The sequence below is a fragment of the Rhincodon typus genome, chromosome 1, assembly GCF_021869965.1.
Source record: "Rhincodon typus isolate 14 chromosome 1, sRhiTyp1.1, whole genome shotgun sequence".
Classification (NCBI taxonomy): Eukaryota; Metazoa; Chordata; class Chondrichthyes; order Orectolobiformes; family Rhincodontidae; genus Rhincodon; species Rhincodon typus.
In genome coordinates, this window is record NC_063332.1 from 38,044,814 (window position 1) to 38,057,070 (window position 12,257).

At 41.2% G+C, this 12,257-nt stretch overlaps 1 protein-coding gene across 1 annotated transcript in view; it reads right to left on the reverse strand.

The window, feature by feature from the left end:
- LOC109916393 (A disintegrin and metalloproteinase with thrombospondin motifs 12-like) overlaps nt 1-12,257 on the reverse strand; it is a 465,504-nt gene that overhangs the window by 70,290 nt on the left and 382,957 nt on the right. Inside the window, exons 16-18 of the mRNA XM_048604457.1 lie at nt 10,308-10,532; nt 6,024-6,106; nt 361-460 (exon numbers count right to left, since the gene is read on the reverse strand). Coding sequence (XP_048460414.1) covers nt 361-460; nt 6,024-6,106; nt 10,308-10,532 — 408 coding nt within the window. The remainder of the gene's footprint in view (nt 1-360; nt 461-6,023; nt 6,107-10,307; nt 10,533-12,257) is intronic.

Consider the following 12,257-nt stretch of genomic DNA (forward strand, 5'->3'; position numbering starts at 1 on the left):
CCCTTTTCTGAAGAAGGGTCCTGACCCGAAACATCAGCTTTCCTGCTCCTCTGATGCTGCCTGGCCTGCTGTGTTCCTCCAGCTCCACACTGTGTTATCTCTGATTCCAGCATCAGCAGTTCTTACTATCTCTGTATATACTTTTGCCATTTTTCCCTGTTTATGGTAGCCATTTTTAGTACAATGAATGGTAATGGGGGAGGGGTGTTCTCCATAAGGTTGAGGGCTTACTTCAATTATTGATTGGCTTACCTTATCCATAGCATTACCCTGTCATGGCAAGTCAAAGGCTGCAATACAAGTCTATCTCTTCAATCGCTTTCAGAGTTTATGGAGAGGAAGTCACAAGGATTTATTTACCTGGCATTTTCCTGTGCGAATGTCGTATAAAGCCATTGAGCCATGTCGAGCCCCGACTGCTATTCTGTTACTCCTCTCACAGTAGCTTACCATGTAGAACCTGAAATCCACAAGAGAATTTCAAAAGGACTGAAATCTACTGGCATGTCATACCAGTGAACCAGCAACAGCAGCAATGTGCTTTGCGATCACTCACCCTTGTATTAAAAATCAAAAATGTAATGTTACTTCTAATACACAAGGATAATTTTTGGACAACATGTTGGGTGTTCTGTGTCTTTAACATTTTTTTTGCTAAAGAAACAAAGTGGAGACAATGGTGTCAGGTGACCAGCGACAGATATTAATTCTGCCAACCACTTCCTCGAAAGCTGACAATATCTCATAACTAGGGTTAATTTAGTCTTCAGATAATACTAAGTGCTATTTTGTTCGTGGACCACACTGGTACTTTGTGCTATTTGCCACCTCCATCAGAATGTGATACTGGCTAAGAATAGTTTTAGGTAGCTCACTGTCACCAATCTTTCTTTGTCTTTGCTTTGACTTGGGAAAATCTAGTGATTAGTGATAGCAGATACATCACTTTAGAGTATCTACAGACAAGGTACTTTTTCCCAGATAACAGGAAGATTTATTGCATGATAGCAATGAGTACAACTACATTTGGTCAGGCATAATTGCTAGGAGCTTAGAGAGCTGGTACAGATACATCTGCTGCTTCTGAAAGCGAAGGCAGAACTGCGTGTCTCCACCCACGGGCTGTGCGTGACATCAGTAGAATGATGGAGCCATTGTAACGTGAACATTAACCACTTCAGAACCACAACCTTATACAATATGTTGCTGCCACAGTTCCATTTCAGAAGACATTTTAGCAATTGAATGTGCGGCGCTTATGTGTACAGACTTAAAATACAAACGCAATTGAGTTTAAAAGAGAAATTCTTTCTTTTAAAACTATAACTGATAGGAAATTATTAAACCGTGTGACAAAAGGTGTGTGGTATAGATTAAAGTTACTTTTTTTTTTACAATAACGTAAAAAGACTATCACATTTAACACGTTTACTTCTCAATCTATCAGCACGATTTGCTAGAAACTGCAACTTTGCAAGCCATTTACCTGAAAAAGCTATATTTTAATTAGGTTCTCTTATCATGTAAAGAATACTTGCATCAACATAATGCGAAATAGCATTGTATGCAAACGCCTAGTCTCAAGACAGTTTTCTATGTGTAGCATCAATGTAATCCATTTTAAGAAGGATCAGAGTTCAGAGGCATTATGTTCCTATTAGAGTGAAAAGTAAGGCTGGTAAGATTAAGGAACAATTGATGAATAAAGATATCGAGGTTCTAGTCAAGAATAAAAGAGAATTTTTTTTAGATATAGACAACTTGGTTCAATTGAATTTCTTAATCAATATAATGAGTGTAGGGATATTCTTAAGAAAGAAATCAGGAAGGCAAAGAGGGGATATGAGATAGCATTAGCACATAAGAGATTCTACAAATACATTAAGAGCAAGAGGGCAACTAGAGTGAGGGTAGGGCCTTTTAAAAATCTTTGTATTCAACCTCAGGAGATAGGAGAGGTACTATATGAATATTTCGCGTCAATTTTTACTGTGGATAAAGAAATGGTGTCCAGAGAATGAAGAGAAATAAACTTTGATGTTTTTAAAACAGATCACATTATAGAAGAGAGATAACAAGGTGTAGAGCTGGATGAACACAGCAGGCCAAGCAGCATCAGAGGAGCAGGAAGGCTGACGTTTTGGGCCTAGACCCTTCTTCACATTATAGAAGAGGATGTTTGGGAAGTCTTAAAGAATATAAAGGTGGATAAATCTCCAGGACCTGATCTAATGTATCCCAGAACATTGTGGGAAGTAAGGGACGAAATTGTGAGACCCCTTGCAGACATATTTGCAGCATCCATAACTACAGATGAGGTGCCTGATGACTGGAAGGTGGCTAATGTTGTACCGTTGTTCAAAAAAGGTTGTAAGGAGAACCTGGAGAACTATACATCTGTGAGTCTGACTTCAGTTGAGGGTAAATTGTTGGAAGTGATTATAAAAGATAGGATTTATGGATGTTTAGGGAGGAAAAAGTTTTTAAGGGATAGACAGCATGGTTTTGTGCAAGGAAAATCATGTCTCACAAACTTGATTGAGTTTTTTGAGGAAGTTACCAAAAAGATTGATGATGGCAGAGCAGTAGATGTTTATTTGGATTTTAGTGAAGCCTTTGACAAGGTTCTGCATGGTAGACCTAATTAGTAAAGTTAGGTCACGTGGGATTCGGGGTGAACTTGCCGATTCAATACATGATTGGCTTAATGGCAGGAGACAGAGAGTAATTGTGGAGAGTTGCTTTTTGGACTGGAGGCCTGTGACCAGCGGTGTTCCATAGGGATCGGTTCTGGGTCCTCTTTTGTTTATCATTTATATATGTGATTTAGATCAGAATATAGAGGCATGGTTGGTAAGTTTGCGGACAACATCAAAACTGGTGGCATAGTGGGCAGTGAAGAAGGCTTTCTAACGTTACCAAGGGATCTTGATCAAACGGTCAGTGGGCTGAAAAATGACACAGAGTTTAATCTGGACAAATGTGATGTATTGCATTTTGGTACAACAAACAATGGTAGGGCTTATACAATGAATGGTAGGGCCTTGGGCTGTGCTGTGGAAGAGAGACCTAGGGGTGCAGGTACATAATTCTTTGAAGTTTGCGTCACATATAGACAGGGTGGATAAAAAGGGGTTTGGCACACTTGCCTTCATTGCTCAGTCCTTTGAGCATAGGAGTTGGGAAGTCATGTTGCGGTTGTACAGGACATTGGTGAGGCCTCTTCTGGAGTACTGTGTCCAATTCTGGTTGCCCAGCTCTAGAAAATATATTATCAAGCTGGGGAGGGTTCAGAAGAAATTTACCAGGATGTTGCCGGGTATGGAAGGTTTAAGTTATAAAGAAAGGCTGGATAGGCTGGGACGTTTTTCACTGTAGTGTAGGAGGTTGAGAGGCGATCTGATAGAAATTTATAAAATAATGAGAGGTAGATGGCATTAACAGTAGCTGTCTTTTCCCTAGGATAAGGGATTTCAAGACGAGGGGGCACATTTTTAAGGTGAGAGGAGAGCGATTTAGAAAAGACATGAGAGGCAAGTTTTTACACAGAGGATAGTTCGTGTGTGGAATTAACTTCCTGAGGAAGTGATGGATGTGGGTACAACTACATGAATAGGAAAGGTTTGGAGGGATATTGGCCAGGAACAGGCAGGTGGGACTCATTTTGTTTGGGATTATGTCTGGCATAGACTGGCTGGACAAAAGGGTCTGTTTCTGTGCTGTATGACTCTATGAGGATGAGTATCAGTTATGACGATGATTGATAAAACACATTACAACAATTATTTGTCTTACTTAAGATATATTGTCCATTACATCAAAATGTTAATAATGTTGATGCAATATGCAACAGTTGTATATTTTCTTTCAACAAAAATTGAACTTGGTCTGCTATAACTAAAATACCAGCAGAGTTTTGCAAATTGTAAACAACGTGCTGCTATTTTTGAGCTGTGCAATACAATGTTGCTTTTTGAAGAAGTGAGAAGAAGAATTTGAGACTGAGTAGCCCCAACAAACTTGTGAGTTAAGGAAATTCTGCCTGAAAACAACCCTCTGATTGGTTGAACTGCAGAGTGTTGAAAAGCTAGAAGTGTCAGGAGCAGCAGAAAAAAAAATCCAGACCTTGCTAACACAGCACATCGATTTGTCTCTCTCTCTAGGAAAAAAATGCAGGAAAACTAAAAAGCTGAAAAGAATTCTGAGAAATCAAAAGGACTGAGTAAACAACTTTCCACCTTGTTGTCTGGACATTTGATCTTCAAAAACGTGTTAACTCTTTCTGCATCCTTCTTCACCCAGAGCGTGCATCAATCCATTTGTTTTCTGTGTGTCTTAATTGTGATTGAGCACGTACGCATTTGGGTTTTTGAAAGGATATAGTTTTGACTTGTATAGTAGTAGATTAGAAATCCTTTATTTTCTCTGATTTTGTTAAAGTTAAGTGTAATACAATAAATTGAGTTATTTACTGTTACTGACAAAGCCTGGTGCCCCGAATAACAGCTGGTCAGGAAAGTTGGACATTTTGGTGGTTTAACTGGCATTTTTTATAGTTGTACATTTGTGACAGCTTATGGGACAGTGAGGCACAATTATTAGGTCACACTTGCCAGTTAAGTCACGATGAATATTTAAGGCTTGGACAACTATTAGTAAAGAACACCATTTGAATGAATGAATCACTCAAACTATCTTACTCCTGTTATAAGAAGGTGCAGCAATTAGTAAAGAAGTCAAACTAGTTATTGGCCTTCATTGCAAGAGGATTCGAGTACAGGAACAAGGATGATTTGCTGCAATTACACAGGGCATTGGTGAAGCTGCGCCTAAAGTACTATATGCAGTTTTGATCTCTGTATCTGAGGAAGAATGTCCTTGCTGTAGAGGAAATGCAGCGAAGATTTACCAAGTTGATTCCAGGGATGGCAGGACTGACGTATGAGCAGAGATTGAGTCCATTTGGATTACATTCACTGGGGTTTAGAAGAATGCGGGGTGATCTCATAGAAATCCACAAAAATCCTACAGGACTAGACAGGTTAGATGTAGGAAGGATGTTCCTGATGGAAGGGGCAGTTTAAAACCAGGGGTCGTGAGCCTGTGGTTGAGGCCAAAACATGTGTTTTCAAAAAAGTGGCAGATATAGCTCTTGTAGCCAACAAGATCAATGGATGTGGGTAAGGGTGGGATTCAGGTATCGAGCTTGATGATTAGCCATAATCGTATTGAATGGTACAGCAGACTCAAGGGGTCAAATGGCCTACTCCTGTTCCTATCTTCTTTGTTTCTATGTAAAATTATCACAACCATATGGCAGCCATTACAGGACTCTCCTCCAAATGTATGCATCTTTTTGGGTGGCACGGTGGCACATTGATTAGCACTGCTGCGCCACAGCACTAGGTACCCAGGATCTATTCCAGCCTTGGATAACTGTGAAGTTTGCAAATTCTCCTCCTGTCTGCGTGGGTTTCTTCCGGGTGCTCCATTTCCTCCCACAGTCCAAAATTGTGCAGCTTAGGTGGATGAGCCTGGCTAAATGAGGGGTTACGGGGGTAAGGTGGGGTGTAGGTCACTCTCTGATGGTTTGTGCAAACCGGATACGCGAACTGGCCTCTATCTGCACTGCAGGAATTCTACGAATCAATGATTGCTCTACATAAACCACCTTCATTCCAGCAATAATTGTTATCTATGCTGCACAGTTACTTTTAGCTTGTACTAGACATAATAGAAATTTTTTTTGGGGGGTGAAATTTTTATTACTTGATAAACTGCATCATTTGACTTAATCTGATTGTCTTTATTCCTGAAAAGCATCATTTAAAACCTGCCTTTATAAGCGACAAGTGCTAATGGAATAATTGTATTGTAGAAACAACCTAAGCTCAGATGTTGAACCCAAGTTGGAAGGGGACTCTCATCACACTGGTTTTGGTATCAGGCCAAACTTTAACTCAGATGTTCAGCATCACATGAAAAATAAACTTGCAGTGCAAGAGCAACCCGTGTTCACTCACCGACAAATTGAAGGGAAACATTCCTGAAGTCCCTTTTTCTTGACCAAGGATCCTTCTAGGCAATACATGATGATGTCCATAACCTGAAATCGTAAATAAGGACACCAGCATTTCAACAATGAAAATGAACACTCCAAATATATTTTTATTTGTTTTTTGCCAAGAGTTCACTGGTCTTTAAATATTTATTTTCTCTGCCTGTTCACTATTTACAAGGCTCAAATCAAGAATGTGATAGATTGTGCCTGTGTGGTTCAACCATAATAACAATTGAGAACTCCACATTATCTTCAACACAGCATTTCACTTGACCAGCATTTGTCCCAAGATTCAATATTTAGTTTCTCAATCACTAACACATGTAGTTGCTATATTGCACAAATTATAGGACGTACCACACCGGGACCATTCCCAGAGTCCACTGAAGGAACAGGTATTCATCAATTTGAAGTATGTCTGAAGTTATACAGAATCTTGATTTGCAAAAAATATTGCTGGTCCTTAATAGACTTTTAGCAATCGAAGAAGACAAATTCTATTTTAATTAGATGGCACAGATCTTTAATGGAGGTCAAGGAATATTGAAGAGGTGATACAATAACTGAAAGTGTTGGGGATGGAAAGAGAGATTGATCTGGAAGAATAGAATTTAATCAACTTCAGCTGCTTCCTGACCATTAGGCAACTTGGCCATTTCCAAATTCTCAAACCTTGATCAAAACTTGTGTGAACTTTTCATTGTATTTGTTGCCAGTATTACTTTATATTTAAATATTTCATGCTTAAATATGGTATCAAAGTGCCTTCTTCACTGAAAACACTGGGCTAATGCCCTTGGTTTTTGCTGTGGATGGTATATTAGCTAAGTACAGACTGGGAACACATCAGGCTCCCCTCTTTGATATGCATATGCTGCTACTTGACAATATTATCCACAAGTCAATCTGCAGGAAAGAAATACTAATGTGGACTGAAATGAGATTCATGCCACATATGGTGAGACTGTACAAACTGATAACTATTTCTAACTACAAAACCAAGCTCAGGCCTATTCAATAACTGAGGCCTTCATATGCCAGATTTCATAAACCAGAACCCAAACACCCACACACTGTACATGTGCTTAACTAAGTTACTGGGAAATATGCAATTATTAAGGTCAGAACCTATTTTGGGTAACTGATGATCAAACACTGCTCCCTATCCCAGATGATCATGACCAAAAATATCACAGATGTCCACTAGTTGTAAAATGATTAGATATAAAATAATGTTTCCTCCAAACTTTCTGTTTAGTGGAATGGTTTCCAAGCCTTTACATGAATAAACTTGTAGAAGGGACGTATGAGAAACCAATGAATTTCAATAAAGTCGTGAGAGATAGTGCATTTTGTTTGGAACAAATGAGGAGGACATAGACTGGGTGAGCAGACAGCAATAGGTGGTTTGAGCTGTGTGATTTGTTGAGTGGCTTCCCTGGCTAGCAATGGCCACTATCTTGGATTGGTGCTACATGTTTAGGAAGGAGTCTATGCTGTGAAGGTTAGCAAACAGCTTTGTTAGTCATTTCCTTTGCTGTGATCCAAATGTTTGTAGGAAATCTGGGTAAATTCCATCAAATCCTACTGCTTTGCCAATCACGGTACATTTGATTTGATTTGATTTATTTACTGTCATGTAGTGAAAGGCTCTGTTTGCGAGCAGTACAGGCAGATCGTTGTAAGCAAGGACAGACAGAGCAGAGGGTGAAAAAAAATTTGGACAGAGTAAGGCATACAGGTTACACTGCAAAGGACGTGCACTAGATAAGATCAACATTAACAAGATCAGCATTATTTGAAGTTAGAGGGTCCATTCATCAGTCTATTAATGGTGGGAAATAAGCTGTTCTTGAACCTGCCGATGTGTTTGTTCAAACCTCTGTATCTTCTGCCTGACAGAAGTAGTTGTAGGAGAGCATTACCGGGGTGGGATGGGTCTTTGATGATGTTGACAGCCTTTCTGCAGCAACGAGACACGCAAATGGAGTCCATGGATGGGGGGTTGGCTTCTTTGATGGTCTGGGCTGTGCACCCAACCTTCTGTGGTTTCTTACGGACCTGGGCAGAGCAGTTATCGCACCAGGCTGTTTTGCACCCGACAGTATGTTTTCTATGGTGCATCTGTAAAAGTTAGTGAGGGTCGTTACGGATGTGCCAAATTTCTTGACCTGCCTGAGGAACAGGAGGCATTATTGTGCCTTCTTGATCGTTGCATCTACATGGGAAGTCCAGGACAGGTTATCGTCACTTCTAGGAACTTGACGCTCTCAACCATCTCAACCTCCATTCTGTTGAAGTATATGGGGGCATGTTCTCCTCCTTTCTTTGTGAAGTCAATGATTAGTTCTTTAGTTTTGCTGACATTGAGAGAGGGGTTGTTATCATTGCACTATGTCACCAAGCCCTCCAACTCCTTCCTGTATTCTGACTCATCTGTCTTACCATGGTGGTGTGTCAGCAAACTTGTAGATGACATTTGTTCGGAATTTGGCAACACAGTAGTGGGTGTATAGGGAGTACAGTAATGGGCTGAGAACGCATCCTTGGGGGGCTCCAGTGTGGAGTGTTATTGTGGAGGAGGCACAGTTGTCTACCTTCACTGATTACGGTCTATGGGTCAGGAAGCTGAGGATCCAGTTGCAGAGGGTGGAGCTGAGATATGGGTCTCTGAGTTTTGAGATCTGTGTGGAGGAGATAATGGTGTTGAAGGCAAAGCTGTAGTTGACAAGCAGGAGTCTGACATTAGTATGTTTGTGGTCCAGATATTCCAGGGATGAGTGCAGGGTTAGGGAAATGGTGTCTACTGAGGATCTGTTACACCAGTAGGCAAATTGTAGGGGATTGAGGCAGACTGGGAGACTAGAGTTGATGTGGGCCATGACCAGACTCTCAAAACACTTCATGATTATGGAGGTCAGATCCACTGGGTGATAGTCATTAAGGCATATCGCACGTGCTTTCTTTGGTACTGGGATGATGATGGTGGTCTTCTTGAAGCAGGTGGGGACTTCAGCTTGTAGGGGGGGGAAGAGATTGAAGATGTCCGTGAATACCTCTGCCAGTTGGTCTGCACAGAATCTACTGCACGACCGGGGACTCTGTCTGGGCCCATTGCTTTTCTTGGGTTGACTCCAAGGAAGACCGGATCTGACATCTGCAGTGGTGACAGTGGTCACAGGTGCACCCGGGGCTGTCAGGGCAAGCCGCTGGCATTCTGCTCAAACCGAGCATAGAAAGCATTGAGCGCATCAGAGTGGGATGTGTCCGCTATCTGCTCTGCTTCATTTTGTATCTGGTTATGTTGTTTAGGCCTTGCCACAGGCAGTGGGAGTCCGTAAGGTTGATGTGGGCCTCTAGCTTGGTCCGGTACTGCCTCTTGGCATCTCTGATGGCTTTGCAGAGTTCATTTCTGGATTTTCTGTATACGTCTGGGTCGTCCAACTTGAATGCTGCATGCCTAGTCTTCAGCAGGGAGTGGGTTTCCCGGTTCATTTAAGGATTTTGGTTGGGGAACACCCAGATTGATTTTTTCGTCACACAGTTGTCCACACATTTGCTAATGAAGTCTGTGACAGTGGTGGGGTGCTCGTCCAGATTTTCCGCTGAGTACTAGAATACAGTCCAGTCCACTGATTCCAAGCAGTCCCGGAGATGCTCTTCCGCTGCCTCTGACCAGCATTGTATTTCTTTCTGTGAAGTATCCTCCCATTTCAGCTACTGTTTGTGAACAGGGAGGAGGAACACAGCATTGTGATCTGATTTTCCGAAGTGTGGACAGGGAATAGAGCGGTAGGCATCTTTGATGGTTGCATTACAGTGGTCCAGGATGTTCGGTCGTGTAGCGGGGCAGGAGATGTGTTGGTGGTACTTTGGCAGCGCCTTCTTGAGTTTGGCTTAGATGAAGTTGCTGGCCACGATGAATAAGGGCTCTTCCGGGAAATTTGTCTCCAGAGTGTTTGTGGCAGTGTAAATTTCATGCAGGGCTTTCTTCACATCCACATGTTAGAACACTGGAAATATTTTTATGTGCAATGAGTTAAGAAGTCTGTCTGTTCTGACATTGTGCCATAAGGACTGTTTTTGCTATCCACTCATCTTCCTTGTTGACCTATATCGTTGAGCTTAGTAAGAATGCAAAATGACGACATCAGTGTTCACTCTAGTGTTGCTCAGTTGATTCCAGGCAGCATAGGAGTTTCTACATGTTCCAGTTGAATGTGTGAAGTCAACGTTCTTTGCTCACCACCAGGCATTTTTCACCAAGTGATTTGTGAAGAGTTGTCATCGCATTGGGGTCTTCATTCTTCCTGCATTCTTCAATGAGCTGTTCACTTTCTGACTTCCAGCAGGAGATAAAGGTTTTCTGACACACCATGGAACACATATTGGTGGCTGCCAGTTTGAGAAGTTGAACATCTGGTTGCATTGTTTCCAGGAAGGCTAGGATTTGTTCAATGACAGTTTTAGGCTGTCAAGCACTGTTAAAAATTTTATATGTTTCAATTAGATTCCCTCTCATTCTTCTAATCTGTAGCGTACACAGGCCTAGTCGAACTAATCTCTCCTGATGGTGCAGTTCTGTCAACCCTGGTATCAACTTAGTGAATCTCCACTGCATACCCACTATGGCAAATATATCCTTTCTTAGATGGGGGGAGACAAACTACATGCAATATTCTGGGTGTGGTTTCACCAAGGCCCTGTATATCTGCATTCTGAGGAAGGATCACTCGACCTAAACCATTAACTCCGATTTCTCTCCACAGATGCTGCCAGACCTGCTGAGCTTTTCCAGCAAATTCTGTTTTTATTCCTGTATATCTGCAGTAAGACGTCTCTACTTCTGAACTCAAATCCTCTTGCAGTGAAGATCAATATACCATTTGCCTTCCTAATTGCTTGCTATACCTGCCTGGCTACTTTCATTGACTAAAATACAAGGACACTCAGATCCCTTTGCACATCCACACTTCTCAATATGCCATCATTTAAATAATACTCTTCAGTATGCAAAACAGGAAGCAAGGAGGCTTCAAGGTGATTTGGACAAGTTAAATGAGTAGGCAAACACATGGCAGACGCATTATAACGTACTAAATTGCAAGTTATAAACTACAATATGAAAAACTGGAAGGCAGTGTATAACTTCCCATTCAGCCACGTTATAATGCATCTGCCATGTGTTTGCCCACTCATTTAACTTGTCCAAATCACCATGATTTTCCTCCTTGCATCCTCCCCTCAACTCACAATCCCACTCAGTTTTAGGTCTTCAGCAAACTTGGAAATGTTGCACTTGGTTCCCTCATCCAGGTCATTTACGCATATTGTGAACAGTTGGGGCCAAAGCACTAATCCTTATGGTATCCCATTAGTTATTGCCTGCCACTCGGAAAAAGACCTATTTGTTCCCATTCTCTGTTTTTTGTATGTCAACTAATTCTTGACGCATGCCAGTTTACTTCCCTATATGTCATGTGCTTTAATGTTGGTCACAAACTTATGATCAAAAACAGTCTTGAAATCGAAAGACCTCACATCCACTTATCTATTCCAATAGTTACAATTTCAAAAATTGGCAGTAGAAACTGCAATATGCAAAGAGATTAAATTAAAAACAAATAAAAACACTCATTAAAAGAAAAATATCAAACATAGAACATTAGAATTTTGGGAATATAAGAAGTCCATTAATTCCATGAGGTTTGTGCTTTCTCTTAAGAGATTGATCTCACCCTTGCATAGCATCACTCAATTTTCTTTGGTCTCCAAAACTATGAAAACCAATAGCTTTGAACTCATTACAATTTCTGATTCACTTGAAAAGTGAAGACCATAAGACTACAAAATATAGGAGCATAATTAGGGTAATTGGCCCACTGGGTTTGCTCCGCCACTTGATCACGGTGGATGCATTTCTCAGGCTCATTTTCCAGCCTTCTTCCTGCAAATCTTGATCTTCTTATGAATCAAGAACCAATCTATCTCTGCCTTAAATACATTCAATGACTGAGCCTCCACAGCGCCCTGCAGCAACGAGTTCCACAGGTTAACCACCCTCTAGCTGAAGAAAATGCTCTTCATCTCAATTCACTCTGAGGCTGTGCCCTCGTCCTAGTCTCTCCTATTAGTGGAAACATCCGCTCCATGTCCATTCTAACCAGGCCTCTCAATATTCGAGTCAACAACATGC